Raw genomic sequence first — 16,919 nt, forward strand, 5'->3', positions numbered from 1 at the left:
CTTTGTGTGAGTTTTGGACGGGGCAGGTTTGGTCACTGTTCGCTGCACCGTCGAGGCTCGGTCACTTTCGGATTCGTCCGAGTCCGATCCCTGGATGGAAATGCTTTCCTCCTCTCCGACGTTGAGCTGCTCTCTCGGTGTCGACGCCATTTGCAGTCTTCTTGCTCGTCGATCTCTTAGGGTCTTTTTCGATCGAAACGCTCGACAAGCCTCGCAAGTATCCTACCTGTGTTCAGGTGATAAACACAGATTACAGACCAGGTGCTGGTCTGTATAAGGATACTTCGAATGACACTTAGGACAGAAGCAGAAGGGGGTCCGGTACATTAGTCTTTGACGAATGGTGTGGTCGGGCCGACCAGGCCTCGGTGAAGAACGGAAGCCCTTAAGGGCTGCCGGAGTGCTCTTGATGTCGGTGCCGATACAATAACACTAACCCGGTACCGAACGATAACAATACTGTCGAATTTTCAATAATTTAGCTAACTTTCCCAATTCGAAATACAGAGCGAAGAGGAACACGTCCGAACCCGATGGCAGAAAGAAAACAATCTAAGATGGAGTCGACGCCCATGCGCAATGGAGCCAAAAGGGAGGAGTCACTCGTTCTCGTGACTCGAAAAGACTTCTTCGAAGAAAGACAACTTGTAACACTCCAAGCCCAACACTAGATGGCAGGATAATGCACAGCATGTGTATCTGCAGCTACACATGCCACCGAACACATATATATATATATATGTGTGTGTATGTTGTTCTGTGCTTGCCATGTTTGTGGGTCATTGCATGGCTCCTGGGTGGGTTGTTGTAAGGAAATGCCTCCTTGGCATGGTTGCCCCCTGACTTTTTGCCTTTGCTGATGCTATGTTTACAATTGAAAGTGTGCTGAGGCCTGCTAACCAGGCCCCAGCACCAGTGTTCTTTCCCTAACCTGTACTTTTGTATCCACAATTGGCAGACCCTGGCATCCAGATAAGTCCCTTGTAACTGGTACTTCTAGTACCAAGGGCCCTGATGCCAAGGAAGGTCTCTAAGGGCTGCAGCATGTCTTATGCCACCCTGGAGACCTCTCACTCAGCACAGACACACTGCTTGCCAGCTTGTGTGTGCTAGTGAGGACAACACGAGTAAGTCGACATGGCACTCCCCTCAGGGTGCCATGCCAGCCTCTCACTGCCTATGCAGTATAGGTAAGACACCCCTCTAGCAGGCCTTACAGCCCTAAGGCAGGGTGCACTATACCATAGGTGAGGGTACCAGTGCATGAGCATGGTACCCCTACAGTGTCTAAACAAAACCTTAGACATTGTAAGTGCAGGGTAGCCATAAGAGTATATGTCTGGGAGTCTGTCAAACACGAACTCCACAGCACCATAATGGCTACACTGAAAACTGGGAAGTTTGGTATCAAACTTCTCAGCACAATAAATGCACACTGATGCCAGTGTACATTTTATTGTAAAATACACCACAGAGGGCACCTTAGAGGTGCCCCCTGAAACTTAACCGACTGTCTGTGTAGGCCGACTAGTTCCAGCAGCCTGCCACACCAGAGACATGTTGCTGGCCCCATGGGGAGAGTGCCTTTGTCACTCTGAGGCCAGTAACAAAGCCTGCACTGGGTGGAGATGCTAACACCTCCCCCAGGCAGGAGCTGTAACACCTGGCGGTGAGCCTCAAAGGCTCACCCCTTTGTCACAGCCCAGCAGGGCACTCCAGCTTAGTGGAGTTGCCCGCCCCCTCCGGCCACGGCCCCCACTTTTGGCGGCAAGGCTGGAGGGAACAAAGAAAGCAACAAGGAGGAGTCACTGGCCAGTCAGGACAGCCCCTAAGGTGTCCTGAGCTGAAGTGACTCTAACTTTTAGAAATCCTCCATCTTGCAGATGGAGGATTCCCCCAATAGGGTTAGGATTGTGACCCCCTCCCCTTGGGAGGAGGCACAAAGAGGGTGTACCCACCCTCAGGGCTAGTAGCCATTGGCTACTAACCCCCCAGACCTAAACACGCCCTTAAATTTAGTATTTAAGGGCTACCCTGAACCCTAGAAAATTAGATTCCTGCAACTACAAGAAGAAGGACTGCCTAGCTGAAAACCCCTGCAGAGGAAGACCAGAAGACGACTACTGCCTTGGCTCCAGAAACTCACCGGCCTGTCTCCTGCCTTCCAAAGATCCTGCTCCAGCGACGCCTTCCAAAGGGACCAGCGACCTCGACATCCTCTGAGGACTGCCCCTGCTTCGAAAAGACAAGAAACTCCCGAGGACAGCGGACCTGCTCCAAGAAAAGCTGCAACTTTGTTTCCAGCAGCTTTAAAGAACCCTGCAAGCTCCCCGCAAGAAGCGTGAGACTTGCAACACTGCACCCGGCGACCCCGACTCGGCTGGTGGCGATCCAACACCTCAGGAGGGACCCCAGGACTACTCTAAGACTGTGAGTACAAAAACCTGTCCCCCCTGAGCCCCCACAGCGCCGCCTGCAGAGGGAATCCCGAGGCTTCCCCTGACCGCGACTCTTTGAATCCTAAGTCCCGACACCTGGGAGAGACCCTGCACCCGCAGCCCCCAGGACCCGAAGGACCGGACTTTCACTGGAGGAGTGACCCCCAGGAGTCCCTCTCCCTTGACCAAGTGGAGGTTTCCCCGAGGAACCCCCCCCTTGCCTGCCTGCAGCGCTGAAGAGATCCCTAGATCTCCCATTGACTTCCATTACAAACCCGACGCTTGTTTCTACACTGCACCCGGCCGCCCCCGCGCTGCTGAGGGTGAAATTTCTGTGTGGGCTTGTGTCCCCCCCGGTGCCCTACAAAACCCCCCTGGTCTGCCCTCCGAAGACGCGGGTACTTACCTGCAAGCAGACCGGAACCGGGGCACCCCCTTCTCTCCATTCTAGCCTATGTGTTTTGGGCACCACTTTGAACTCTGCACCTGACCGGCCCTGAGCTGCTGGTGTGGTGACTTTGGGGTGGCTCTGAACCCCCAACGGTGGGCTACCTTGGACCAAGAACTAAGCCCTGTAAGTGTCTTACTTACCTGGTTAACCTAACAAATACTTACCTCCCCTAGGAACTGTGAAAATTGCACTGTGTCCACTTTTAAAACAGCTATTTGTGAATAACTTGAAAAGTATACATGCAATTTTGATGATTTGAAGTTCCTAAAGTACTTACCTGCAATACCTTTCGAATGAGATATTACATGTAGAATTTGAACCTGTGGTTCTTAAAATAAACTAAGAAAAGATATTTTTCTATATAAAAACCTATTGGCTGGATTTGTCTCTGAGTGTGTGTACCTCATTTATTGTCTATGTGTATGTACAACAAATGCTTAACACTACTCCTTGGATAAGCCTACTGCTCGACCACACTACCACAAAATAGAGCATTAGTATTATCTCCTTTTACCACTATTTTACCTCTAAGGGGAACCCTTGGACTCTGTGCATGCTATTCCTTACTTTGAAATAGCACATACAGAGCCAACTTCCTACAGTTGTTATACTAGATATCTATGAATCCCTGCTCTCACCTTATCACACTTATCTACCCATCTTCATATGTCATGTATCTATCAATCTATCCTCCATTACCACTTGAACTCATCCCAAATCCATTCTACTACTTTCATCTCCTAAATAACTCTGCCTAAGGTCTTCCCTCCGCTTCCACATCTAACTCACCAAACCTCACTCTACTACCATGACCTTCCAAACAACCCTACTAAATTCGCCCTCATTTATCTTACCCTGCTACTATGATCTCTCTAGCCCTTCCACAGACTCTTCCGTCCTCCATCCCCCTTTACTCATCCCAAGCCTTTGGGATGAGTAAATGAGGGATATACTCCCAATTAACACTTCTGGATTTCTTTCCTCCTCCACCCCTCCATTACTCCAGTCAATCTAACTAAAAAACTCTCATATCCAAGGCACAAATTAACTCATAATAATACTAAAACTGTACTTATATTTCCCGATACTAATCCATCACTAATTCTTGTTGGGATCCGGAGTAGCGTGCTACTCGCCGAAAAGCGCTTCGACGCCTTGTCAGGGGTAGTATGCGCTATATAAATACTATTACAATACAATACAATACATGCACCCAGAGGGCACCTTAGACGTGCCCCCTGAAAACCACCCCCTCCCCCAGAGGATGATCTGCAAATCTGCATTCCAAGACAGGAGGCTTCAAAGAAGCCCACAGTCCTCCGTAAGCAGTTCTGGTCTCTCTCAAAGGAGAGATGCCAGCCCCACTGCCCCAGGGCCCATTGGGCACCTAGACAGGTGGGAAAATTAGTAGTCAGAGAGGCGTGCCCAGCTCTCATGCCAGTCCCAGCCCTAAGTGGAGCTGCCTGGTGTGGATATAACTTTTAAAAGTCTGCCATCTTGGTGATGGCAGGACTAGGAACGTTGGAAATGGGCATATAGGGGGTGTAGTGACCCCAGGAGTAAGTAGCACATTGGCTACTACCCTACACCCCACAACCCTAACTTCAGTATTTAGGGGAGCCCCTGGCACTAGGAAATCAGATTCCTGCTGACCTACAAAGCAGGACACAAAGAGCTGCAAAGGTGATAACTAAGGAAGAAGCACTTGACTTGAACCCAGCCCTCCCGGTCTGTCTCCTGATCCCATCGAATTACACAAAAGTCGCCTTGTCCTTCAATCTGTCGTGCTTCCAAAAGCCTTGGAGGACTGCCTGCTTTTAACAAAGATTTAAGAACTTCCCTGCATCCCACAGGCACCCCAAGAGAACTGTGAGGACTCCGGGCCACTGAAAATCCGACACCTGTGCACTCGTGCTGCCTATCCCGAGGTGAAGTGGACCAATGGTGCCTGCGTGGTCCCCTGGCCCTCTAGAGACAAAGCACACCTTGGACTTGCCCACTGTGGACTCACTGATGCCACTTCCAGCCTCTGCCCGCAGGCCCCCTCAACCGCAAGTGCTCCCGGGGGAGAAAACCTGATGCCTCAAAACACCTCTGTACTAGTCACCCCTGGCCAGTGGAAGAGAGGACCTAAGGTGTCCCCATGTTGCCGAGCATCGTGAGAGCTGAGCCCACTTGCTACTTAAGCCTGACTGACCTCCCAGTCCAAACCTGCAGCCTCTTCACAACTGGACCAATCTCCATAGATTAACATAGGGTACCCAATGCTGTTCTGTACCTCTGCACCCAGCCGACCCAGTGCTGCCCGGTGTGACCTGTTGGTGTGGCCTTGGGCCTTGCCCCATACTCACCTTAAGTCCAGGAAATTAGTCCCATAAGTGGCTGTACTATACCTGTATGCAGTCCCAGTTATTGACTGTGTGCCTATAATAAATGTGTAATACTCCTCTCTAATGAGCCTAAGGCTGCTCGACCACACTACCCCCTAAGAGAATGCCTTGGAATTGTTAGAGCAAACACCTGTCCACTAGTAAGGGAACCCCTGGACTCTTTGCACAATATATCTAATTTTGATATATCATCTAAAGAGTCTGTTTCTTACAATGATGGGACAGGTTGTCAGGGCCTGGGAGGGTAAATCCTTCTTACCTAGACAGAGAGTCTAAAGGGTATGACAATTTGGAAGCCATATAAGGTGAGGCATTCACATTCATTTGTCATATGGATTTGAAGGTATAGGTTCTTCCTAGTACATACTTATCTAAAAAAAAAAAAAAACATTCAGGCCGAGGGAAGTTTTAAAATAAATAGAACACACTAATCCTGCGAATGCCACACACAATACAGGAAGTCTCTAAATAGGCCTGTGCACAGGTACTTTATCAAGGCCACTCAATGAGAAGAAGTTCTCTGTGTACCACCACTGGAAGAGATACAAAGGCATCTGTGTTTTTTCTCTCTCACCTCCTGGTTCCCTAACCATTTATGGAATTTAACCATATAGCAATGAGATTCAAGATGATAAAAAGAAGGGTTTGTTTCTTGTAGGACATGAAGCTAATTGACCCTTGCACAGGCACTTGAGTATACAGAAACGTGCTGCTAGAGTTCCTCACTAAAACATTTTGCTCGATTACCTGTTTTCCACATTCCTTCGTCGGGCATCCTCCTCCCACTGCAACGTGTCATAATTTCCACCAGACACTATTTCATCTAAATACTCTGATTAGGCTTCCTAATGTACACTTTTTGTAGACTTCCGAAACACTTTACCATACAAACTGATGTTGTACAATGCAATGCAATGCAACCTTTCAATGGGTGTAGGGCCTAGAATCTGTGCATACTATAGGCATACTTTGTGACCACTGTTATACTGTACACTAATACAAGACCCAGAATGCATTGAGCATTTGCTCGGAAAAACATGCTATCAATGTCGGTCATACAATGTCTCTAACTACTGCGATTTAAGGCTGTCCTCTGCAAAATGAAGTCGTTGTGTTCGCAGTACCCCTGTACTTCACTGTGTCTCCAACGAGGCACAGAAGAGGAAATGGATTTGATCCTACGTGTGCATATATTTGAAATGTCAAGGTAGGAGGAAGAACGAGAGGAAGGAGGAAGAAAAAGGAAGCAGAGGTTTTGTGACAAAGGTTTGGAGATTTAGGCAGGGAAGTATGTACAAAGAATGATCAGTTGTTTAGAAAAGGCTAACTGAATGTGCCCAAAGCCATGGAGAGAAGGATATGGCAGAGAACAAATGTAATTGGAGTCACCACTCGGAGCATTTTGGAGCTCCATAAGAGGTGGTATGACCTTAACACCAAGACCAAGGAGTAGGAGAAAAAAAGCAATCGGACTGGAAGGGGTCCATCTGCTGAGCCATCACCAACCCCAGTGGACGTGCCATCAAGACAAAACAGATAGCTGAGGCTGTGACTGAAGTCAATCACATTGATAGGAGTGCCCTTCTGCAAATGCCATCAGATTAATACTTATATCTGAATTCCATTTATTTATTTTAAATAAATGGAGGGGGCAACAAGAAAATTCATCACAATACTAAATTAATATTTGCTTGATCACATTTAAATACTATAAACTTTTACAATTCGTGTACATTTTTATCGATCCTATAGAGGCACATCACTCCATACCCTCAGATACATGATCTAAAGTTAAGCCATCACTTCAAGTTGACCACTGAGATGTCCCCCAAACTGAGGGCTGTTCAAAGAGCATTCTTCAGACTACAGAGTCACAATATACTTTCAACCAATACAGCTCCCTCAGAGTAGTTTTAGTTGTTGACTTGATCGAAGAAATAGAATAGCTTGATCAATATCAAAGATATACACAAGAATTGATTAATGAAATTGGTCTATATGACCCTGGCTTCTTAGGGGGCTTCCCCTTCTTCCTAAAGACCACAATATTTGACTTCCCCATGAGGCTGGGCGGAATCAGAGTTGATGGTGGCCTTTAAGGCTTCCAGCTCCTCTCTATCTAGAGACTCCTTGCTAACTCCCCTTAAAAAGTGTGTTATCTGAACTAGTGAAGGAAAGACATCTCATCGATAGAATTCCTTATAATACTCTTCGAAGACTTTGGCTATAGAGTCAGCGGTGGAATCCAGGCCTCCATTCTTTCATTCAGTGACCTCAGTGCCCCTGTTTCCCCCTTACTGTTGTCTATGGAGGGCCAATACCCTAACCACAGTCTCCCCATACTCATAGCTCTAATCTATGGGTCTAGAATTTTTCCACAAGTGTTCTACTAGCTAGCTATTGACCTTGACCTTAGCAGTCACTATTTTTAGTTGAATCTCCCAATTGCCCTGCCTACCTGTTATCAACCTCATGTTTTGCACTTCCATTTCTGCAAGCTCATCATAAAGCCCCCTAACCTCCTTAGCCTGCTGCGTCATATTATAAGAAGTGAAGCGGATAGTCCCGCACCTGATCCCTGCTTTAAATGAGTCCCAGCCCTCCCCTTTGTTACCGTCCAAGAATTAAGCAATCCACTTTCTCATATGGTCAACATAGTTGGTATCAAGTAGCAGTTTCCTGTCAAATGTCCACTTCTGGTGAGTCCTGGTTATCCCGGGATTTTTAATATCAAAGGATTATGATAGGAAAAAACTTGCAGAAGTTTTCTAATCCCTGCTTCCCCTACTAGGCCAGAGGAAATCGAGACTTAGTCCAACCACACATACTTCTTGTGGGGGTGAGAAAAATGTAAATCCCGGGTCAGGAGTTAGGAGCCTGTCCCATATGTCTTCTAGCCTGTAGCTGCTCATAAGATGACTCACCTCTCTAAAAACCAAAGGTTTTCGCCCTACATACTTTTCTATCTGCCCCTTATTGGCTGCCACTTGTAGACGTAAATTGAAATAGCCACACACAACCAGGGGAGTAGGCCATGATGTCAGTCCTACCACCAGTTCTTCCATGACCAAAGCTTTGTTCTAAAATGGAGCCATAAACAGAGAGTAGAATGAAACTAGTCCTTACCACCTGACATTCTGCAGTTACCCATCTTCCAAGCTTATCTGCAAGTGTGCACTTCGTAATTCACCTGTTCCTCTTACCTAGAATTTTCACCCCCTTAGAAGAACTTTGAGATGTACATACAAGAAGAGAATATCCATTGACCTGTAACCAATCCCTCCTCTCCCAGGTGATGTGTTTCTTTTTCACAAGTGAAATCTGGTCCTAATGATCTGAACAACTCAGCAACATATTGCCGGTTATATTTATCATTTAGACCACAAACGTTAGCAGAGCATATACGTATTCTACTAGCCTCCGTCATTTAGGCTGCATGTCCATAACCCTGCCTGAAACAGTAACATCATCTTTTCCGTAGAAAGAACTGATTTAAAAGAAAAGCCACGTACCATGCCTCCCTACAACTACTCTTTTCTTCGCTTCCGTTTGCTTTCCGATGGGAGATAACAGAAGCAATGATGGCAGGCATATGAGATGGCCAGGTACTGCTCTCTCCCTAGCCAGAGCCAGGAACCGCGTTGCTGTCAGAGTATGCTCCCTGGAACCGCCCTCGGCTTTCTGCATGCACTGAAAGAGCTGGGAGTGTTTGACTGTCTGAAGAGGATTGTGTGGGAGCAGGGAGACGGCTACTGCAGTCCTGGGAACGCCTTGTGCTTTCAGTCAGTGTTGGGGGAAGCATCAGCCAGCCAAATCGGCCCTTCGACCACCAACCTGAGTGCAGCATAAAGAACTACATATTAAGCTCATATTGGATTGCCTACAATGTGAAATGTTTGGTCTACTTGCTGAGTGTGATGCCATCAGTCGCTGACAGTACTCGTGCGCCTTCAGAGGCACATGATTCACAGTTTTCACAATACCAAATCACAAATTATAAATCAGTAAACAGAGAATGTGAATCCTAAAAATTTGCTACTTGGAAATTATGTCGCTTTGTACATTTAAAATTGCAATTTGTAAACTGAGATTGGGTATTTGTCATTTTTGAATCACTAGAATGTTAGTTTATTGAGCCTCTAGTTTTTACAGATTTTCAAATTATTGTCTTTATTGGAGTGATTTAAAACACCATGTTCACCATGAGCACCTCACCCTCTTATCTGTTCCTTGGTTTTATATGTATGCAATTAAGCAAAACTTCCACTATTACAGCATCTTCATGAAAATCCCCATACTTTATGGAGTTACTGATAAGGTAAGGAGGTACAATATTATTTGAATAATATTTGTAACTGTTGCTTGGAATACATTTGGTAGAATAGTTGAGTGCTTGGGTATGGAATTTAATTCCTGTTTTTATGTCTCTGATTGCTCATTAGGTATTCCATTTTGAACATCATTATGTGGCTGTGCCATCAATACAGCCAATCAATTTCTTTATCTTTCAGCATATGACCAGCAAAGCATGTTCCACGTAAGCCCACTGTAAGGTGACAAGTTGGAAGAGGGAAGAATTATGAGGGAGACTTTCTGCAAAGGAAACAAATCAGAAAAATCACCCAACTTCCACCACATGTCAACGCTTCTCCTCAGAAGTGAGTTATGGGGAGCAGAACATGTATCTATTTCTTACAGGGGAAACTACATTTGAGGCACAAGTAGGGCAACACAGTGAGCAGCTCTGAAATACACTTAATGCAACTCCTCAGTGTAGAATTAGTGAATAATTATTTAACATCTACTTAACTTTTGCCAGCAGGTTTAAAAGGGCAATCTTGTCCTGCTTGAACATACTTTGTAATTAAAATAAATAACTATTCCCATGAGGTTGTATACAGTTCTGCTTTTCTTATTCTAAGATATCTGTAGGTATATCAAACATTTGTAGGAAAGTGCCCCTTTTGGCATGGTTACCCCTCCCCCACGTTTTGCCTGATATCTGATGCTAACGTCACAATGTGTGCTGGGATCCCGCTAACCCGGCCCCAGCACTTATTTTATTTCCCTAAACTGTACCATTGCTTCCACAACTGAGGGTCTCTAAGGGCTGCACCCAGTGTTGTGCCACCCTAAAGGACCACTCACCAAACACATGCACACTGCCAATGCAGATTATGTGTGTTGGTGGGGACAAAAAGGTAAAGTCGTCAAGGCATCCCTCTGAGTGCCCTGCCCACAAACCACTGCCAGCCGCATAGGTAAGTCACCCCTCTAGCAGGCCTTACAGCCCTAAGGCAGGGTGCACTATACCACTGGTGCGGGCACAGCTGCATGAGCAATATGCCTCTACAGTGTCTAAATCCATTCTTAGACCCTGTATGTGCAGTGTGGCCATATTAAGTATATGGTCTGGGAGTTTCTCACTAAGAACTTCACAGCTCCATGATGACTTCACTGAATGTTGGGAAGCTTGGTATCAAACTTCTCAGCTCAATAAACCCACACTTATGCCAGTGTTGGAGTTGTTGTAAAATGCAAATGACAACATCTTACAGTTGACCCCCTGAAATTCACCCAACTCTCTAGTGTGTGGCTGACCGGTCTATGCCAGCCTGCCACTACCAGATGAGTTTCTGACCCCAAGGCGTGACAGCCTTTGTGCTCTCAGGAGTCAGGGACAAAGCCTGCACTGGGTGGAGGTGCTTCACACCTCCTCTCTGCAGGAACAGCAACAATTGGCAGTAAGCCAGAAAGGCTCCTGCCTGTTTTGCTGCCTCAGAGCACTCCAGCTAGTAGAGATGCCACCCCTTCCCCTCCCCTCTTTTAACCCCCCTTTACCCCTCAGGCCAGGCACCACTTTGGGCAGCAGGTCTTGCAGGAAAATTAGTAAACTCCAGCAGCAGTGTCTGTCCCAGCTGGGACCACCCCTATGGTGACCAGAACTGAGGTGAACCCCTCCTGGCAAGATACTCCATCTTGTTTTGGAGGGTGATAGCCAACAGGGTTAGGAATGTGCCACTCTCCTCAAAGGGAGTAGGCATTGGAAGGGTGTAGTCGCCCTCAGGGTCAGTAGCCATTAGCTACTGCCCTCTAACCTGTGTAAAGCCCCTAAATCTAGTATTTAGGGGCACCCCTTAACCTTGCTATTCAGATTCCTAGCGACCTGAAAGAAGAAGAAGGAAAGAAGAGCCACTCCAGCAGATAAGACTCAAGACGACAACTGACTTTGCCCCAGCCCTACTAGCCTGACTGCAGACTCCTGCTACAAAAAGGCAACATATCTTCAGGACCAGCGACTTCTACAAACCCCCAGAGGACTGCCTGACTACCCAAGGACTAAGATCTCCCGAGGACAGCAGCCCTTTCCACAAAGAAACCTCCAAGAAGGACTTCAGACCCTCCAAGATCTGCAAGTCCTGCACACTCTGCACCCGACGTCCACATCCCGAGTCCAGGTGGCCCATCATCCAGAGGGAGTCCCCCAGGCGATTCCAACCTTGAGCCCATCCTGGGGTGACCCCTCCTGACCAACTCAACAACGGCTGCAGCCTAAATCCAGAGGACCCCCTTGACTGCGACCGGATTTCCTGATGTTTAAAGTTACCCCTGCACCCGAAGCCCCCTGGCCTTGGGGAACCCAACTGACGGTCCAGCAACGTCCAGTGGGCTCTCTACTTACTTGTCCAGTCATTGGTCTTCTTCAGCCGACTGCCTAGAGCAAGCCTGCAGCCTCTTTGTGACAGCTGGGGTTCCTCCATTGAAAAATATTGGGCACCCGATGCTGTGTTTGTACCCTGCACACGACCACCCCTGTGCCACTGAGGGTGTGTGTTTCATGCTGACCTGTGCTTTTCTAAACACCCCAGGTCTGTGCCCTGACATCAAAGGGTACTTACCTGCAAGCTGTTTCTTCTGAGTGCCCCCAGTCTCCATAGCATTCCACTGGGAACTCAACACCAGGTTTGACCTCTTCACCTGGCCGATCCCGTATTGCTGGTGATGCACCCTTGGTGTTTTCTTGAACCTTGCCCCGTAGACACCCTAACCTCCGAAGACTGGGATCATAAGTCGAGTACTTATCTGCAAACTGTGTTGTTACTTTTCCTCCCCTAAGAAAAAGGCTAAGTACCATTAAAGTATCACTCCACCCATCACAGATAACTTTCACCACCTCTCTAGTTAGCTACTCTGCCACACGTGATTAATGAGCCACCGCGTTACTAAGTACAATATTTCAAACAGCAGTTCTTCATTCACAAATATATACATTTAAAGTATTTCCTCCTTCACCTGCAGGGTGATCAAATGTATCAAGTCATCATGTTTCCTGTTCACAGCTTTAATAAACCACTGTCAGCTAGCATCTAGGCCTAATGTGTTCTACTTGAAATGAACTAAGACAATTCCCAGACTCAGTGGTCATGTTAAATGCAAGCACTGGAAACATGGTATAGACATAAGAGAACCTATTATCTCTGCAAATGCCCACCTGCCATTTTTATTGTATTGTCTTCTTTTACTATTATGAGCCTACCCGCACCCCACACAGTCTATGTCCCCTGAAGAGCAGATGAAACTTCTCACCTGGAGTGGATAATGCGGCTCCAAGCTTCCTTACAGCCCTGAAACACAAAATGCAAGTGAGATTAGGAATTAAATGGCAAGGCACAGCCATGCTGCAATACCTGAAAACAACATTACATGATCTTTGGGTCAAGAGTGACAGACAAAAGTGTTCCTCTAACACCACACCAGGTCAGAAGAAAATATTCATCTATGTGTAGGTAAGAACTCACAAAAAGTGCCCCTAAAAGAATGCACCTATATTCAATATAAAGACAAAAGGATAAATGTCACAACACAATTTGATCACAGAGTGAGGAACCCTTCTGATAACAAGCAAGCAGAGGGAGAAGTGTTCATAGTAAGATGCAGGACAAATAAAGATTCCCTGATACAAGTGAACAATATCTATAAGCTTAAAAAGACCATTGGAAGAGTGCCATTAATTAAACAATGCCATTAACATTCAAAAATAAAAGAAACAATGCTTATTATCATTCAGGGGCAAACTGTCAGTGCTAGCTTGGTCTGAAGACACTCCTTACAATACATTTCTAAAGCAATTACCCCACAATACTGGTGTTGGAGGAAGAAATCAAAAGCAACAACAACAAGGTGATGGATACAATGCTTGAATTAATCTCAGCCATTGGCAGTCGCTCAGGCCGCATCCCAATCCATCGTTTTTCGCCTCAGTTTGGGCCAGGCCATATGTAAATCAACGTTAACCATGTTCCAATGGGAATAGTCACAGCCCAAACTGCCTATCTAGGTCTTACCTAAACCAGAACAAAAGCAACCTAGGATCATTTTCACCTTGATAAGGGCTCATGAGCCAGGTATAGCTTGATTCCAGTGGCAAAATGAGCACCGGACCCACGTCTGGGCATAACCGGCACTTAGGGCATCAACTTTAATAACTACAAGGTGATGAATGGAATCGTTGGATTGATCTTGGCCACTGGCAATTGCTTGGGGGTCACATTTCAATCCATCATGTTTTCACCAACCATGTCACTTCAGTTTAGACCCAGCAATATGCAAATCAGCCTTGACCCTGCTCCGTGGGTCCCGTGCTCACCAGGCCAATGGAATCAACCTATACCTGGCTGATGAACCATAATAAGACCAAACCTGGTCCTGTGTTACTTGTGGTGAATATAGCCTAGTAGTTCTCACTGGAATGTTACCTCTGAAGCAGGGTCGAGAATAATTTGCAAATGGCTGAGTCCAAACCGAGATGCCTTGGTGGGCAAAAGACAATGGATTGGGATACAGCCCAAGCCAGCATCAGTGACTGATATTAATTCAAGCATTACATACATCATTTTGTTTTTGGAAGCAATCGTAAGTAAACCAACAATTCACTTCAAACACAGGCAACAAGTAGAGACAATGGTTTTGGGTTTCTTACTTTCATCCTGAAATATTAGTAATTTCATTTTAAATAGTATTTAATAGGAACAAGATTGCTCATATGTTCAGTGATCTTTTTATAGTAATTCTTGAAAATGTAACTGCCAACACTTCTCACAGTATTGTGGTCTGTTGCTTCATGGCTTAAATGATGATGTACGAATAGATCAACCTACATCTGAAATATACTTTCAGTGCCACCAAAAATGTATACATCTTTTTGTTAGGTCAATTTTTTTACTACAAAACCCTTTCTGCATCATAATCAATCCAAACAGTTCGAGAGCCGACCAATTTAATTCCAAATCCATCAAAGTCCATTTTGCATCCAAATTTGTCTCTAAAATGTTTTCTGACAGTTGAACAATATAGAGGTATTTTATATGAACCAGCAGCATGTTTCCTCAAGAATAACAGGCCATGGGACCACCAGCTAATGACAATGTGCTGCTTGTGACATTAATGGCCCTATCAAAGATTTGGTTTGAAAAGGACTTCATATCAATGGAATTATAGTGGCAGGCTATCAAACTGTTTGTATGGATTTTACTGCAGAAAAAATGACTACTAAAAACAAAGAAACAGAACAAAAAAAGGGGGTATACATTATTGGAGGAACTAAATATATATTTTGGATGAAAGTTGATCTCTTAAGCACTCAGGGGGCGGAACTAGAATACATCGAAACGTGTTGGCTGTTTCAGTTTCAACAACTGCAGTCAATAAAAAGGGAGCTCAATAATATGAGCAGTCTTGCTTCTGTTAAATAATGATTATGGAGTTTTGTATTTACACAAATAATTTGTGTAATTGAAAATGATGATGAAAATATATTTCTAGATGAAAGACAGAAATCATCTGTACTTGTTCACAATGTTTAAAGTGATTTGTTGATGCACTAATGGTTTCTCACCCACCAAGAAACAGTATCTATTTTTTAAAATATTGGATTTTTGTTCCACTTTGGGGTTTCTGCCTTGGTGGGTTTAAGTATAGGCAGAGCCACTGCTAAGCAAACAGTGTTTACCTTTCAATCTCATAAATAGAAAAAGAATAATAGATTCCTTACAAAAATGCTGGCTACTGCATGAACGTTGTAATTATTTTAGGCCCAGATTTCAGACTCACTTTCTTGACAACCTCGTTCCAGTTCCAAGCCTTCACCTCTCCGTCCCCGGCGCTAATCAGCTGTCGATCAGTGGACACCATACTGTATACTGGACTTTCATGGGCTGTAACCAAGACATAGTTAGCTTCAACAACATTATCCCCGACTGAGGTTCAGGCAGTATAAATTAGTATGAGAAAGGCATCTTCAAATTCAGTACCTTAACAAGGCGACACTGACCAACCAATAGAGTGGCTTATTCAGACATTGTTGAGGAACCTGAAGGCTTTAGTAATATATAAAATGCACTTACTGGAATAAAATAAAATTTCTGCCTGATGTGGGGGTAAAAACAGGCTGCGGAAGTGCTGCTGGTATTCGTGCAGGTCGAAACAGTGAGGGACAGAGTGATTTGAAAGATGCTGAAGCGTTCAACATTTATTAAGCGTCTACCTTTGAATTGGCTCCAGTCAAATCACTGGAGTCATGACACTGGGCAAGTGGAGAGAGGGAGGGTGCCTACTTTTGTGAGCCCTTTTCTGTAAGAAAACGGGCTTTTTGTAGGTCCCCTCCCACCCCAGTGCTGGTGCTCTTTCCTTTAAAACAAGACAAATGACAATTGTAATCCAATTGGCAAGCACTGTAGCACCCCTGTAAGTCTCTAGTAAATGGTACCCCTGGTTCCAGGGCATAGGTACTAAAAAGGGGCTCCCTAAGGGCTGCAGCAGGTATTATGCCACCCTAAGGGATCCGTACTCAAACATATGCAAAATGCCATTGCAGAATACGTGAAATGGTGCAAACCATTTTGAAAACACAACACTGCACACACCCTTTGTGCAATGCCCACTACCACTGCATGTGCTATATGTAAGTCACCCCTATAGCAGGCCTTAGAGCACTAAGACAGGGTGCATTGTCTACGTCTGAGGGCACATCTGCGTGAGCAGAGGTATCCCTGTGATGACTTGTTCCATTACTAGTTATTGGAAGTGTTCAAGAAACCATTTTTGAGGACATGTTCTGGACACTAGTCATTACGGGTTACCCAGCTACAGTTGATGGCTTCACTGAAAATAAGCGTGTTTGGTATCTAACACCTAGTCTTAATAAATCCGTACTGATGCCAATATCAGATTTATTATGACATGCACCCAGACAGCACTTTAGAGGTGCCCCCTGAAAACCTACTATTCCCTTAGTGTGCTGGCTCACTGGTATCAACTAGCCTGCCACCAAACACAAGCTTCTGACTGACTGTACGTGAGAGCCCAGGCTTTCAGAGTCCAGAAACAATGCCCGCTCCATAGGAAGGTGATCACACCTCCTCCAGCAGGATGGCTAGCGATTTAACATTTCAGAGCCAGGGGCTGCCGCATTTGATATGCGACCATAGCCTCTCCCTACCCAGAGTCCCATTTGGCACCAGAGCAGGCGGGAAATTAGATATTCAAGAGGCGTGTTGCACTTTAAGGCTAGTCACACCCCTAAGGTGGGCTACCTGAAGTGCACAGCCAAGAAAGGGTTTCACCATCTTGATGTCCATGAAA

The 16,919-nt window shown here is 45.6% G+C and overlaps 1 protein-coding gene across 3 annotated transcripts in view; it reads right to left on the reverse strand.

Moving 5' to 3' along the window:
- Positions 1 to 16,919, reverse strand: part of THOC6 (THO complex subunit 6) — a 205,668-nt gene that overhangs the window by 90,501 nt on the left and 98,248 nt on the right. For all 3 annotated transcript variants that reach the window (XM_069244329.1, XM_069244331.1, XM_069244330.1), the window contains 2 exons: positions 15,390 to 15,493; positions 12,867 to 12,904 (listed from right to left, as the gene is read on the reverse strand). In XM_069244329.1, coding sequence (XP_069100430.1) covers positions 12,867 to 12,904; positions 15,390 to 15,493 — 142 coding nt within the window. The remainder of the gene's footprint in view (positions 1 to 12,866; positions 12,905 to 15,389; positions 15,494 to 16,919) is intronic.

This window comes from Pleurodeles waltl, chromosome 7, assembly GCF_031143425.1.
Source record: "Pleurodeles waltl isolate 20211129_DDA chromosome 7, aPleWal1.hap1.20221129, whole genome shotgun sequence".
NCBI lineage: Eukaryota > Metazoa > Chordata > Amphibia > Caudata > Salamandridae > Pleurodeles > Pleurodeles waltl.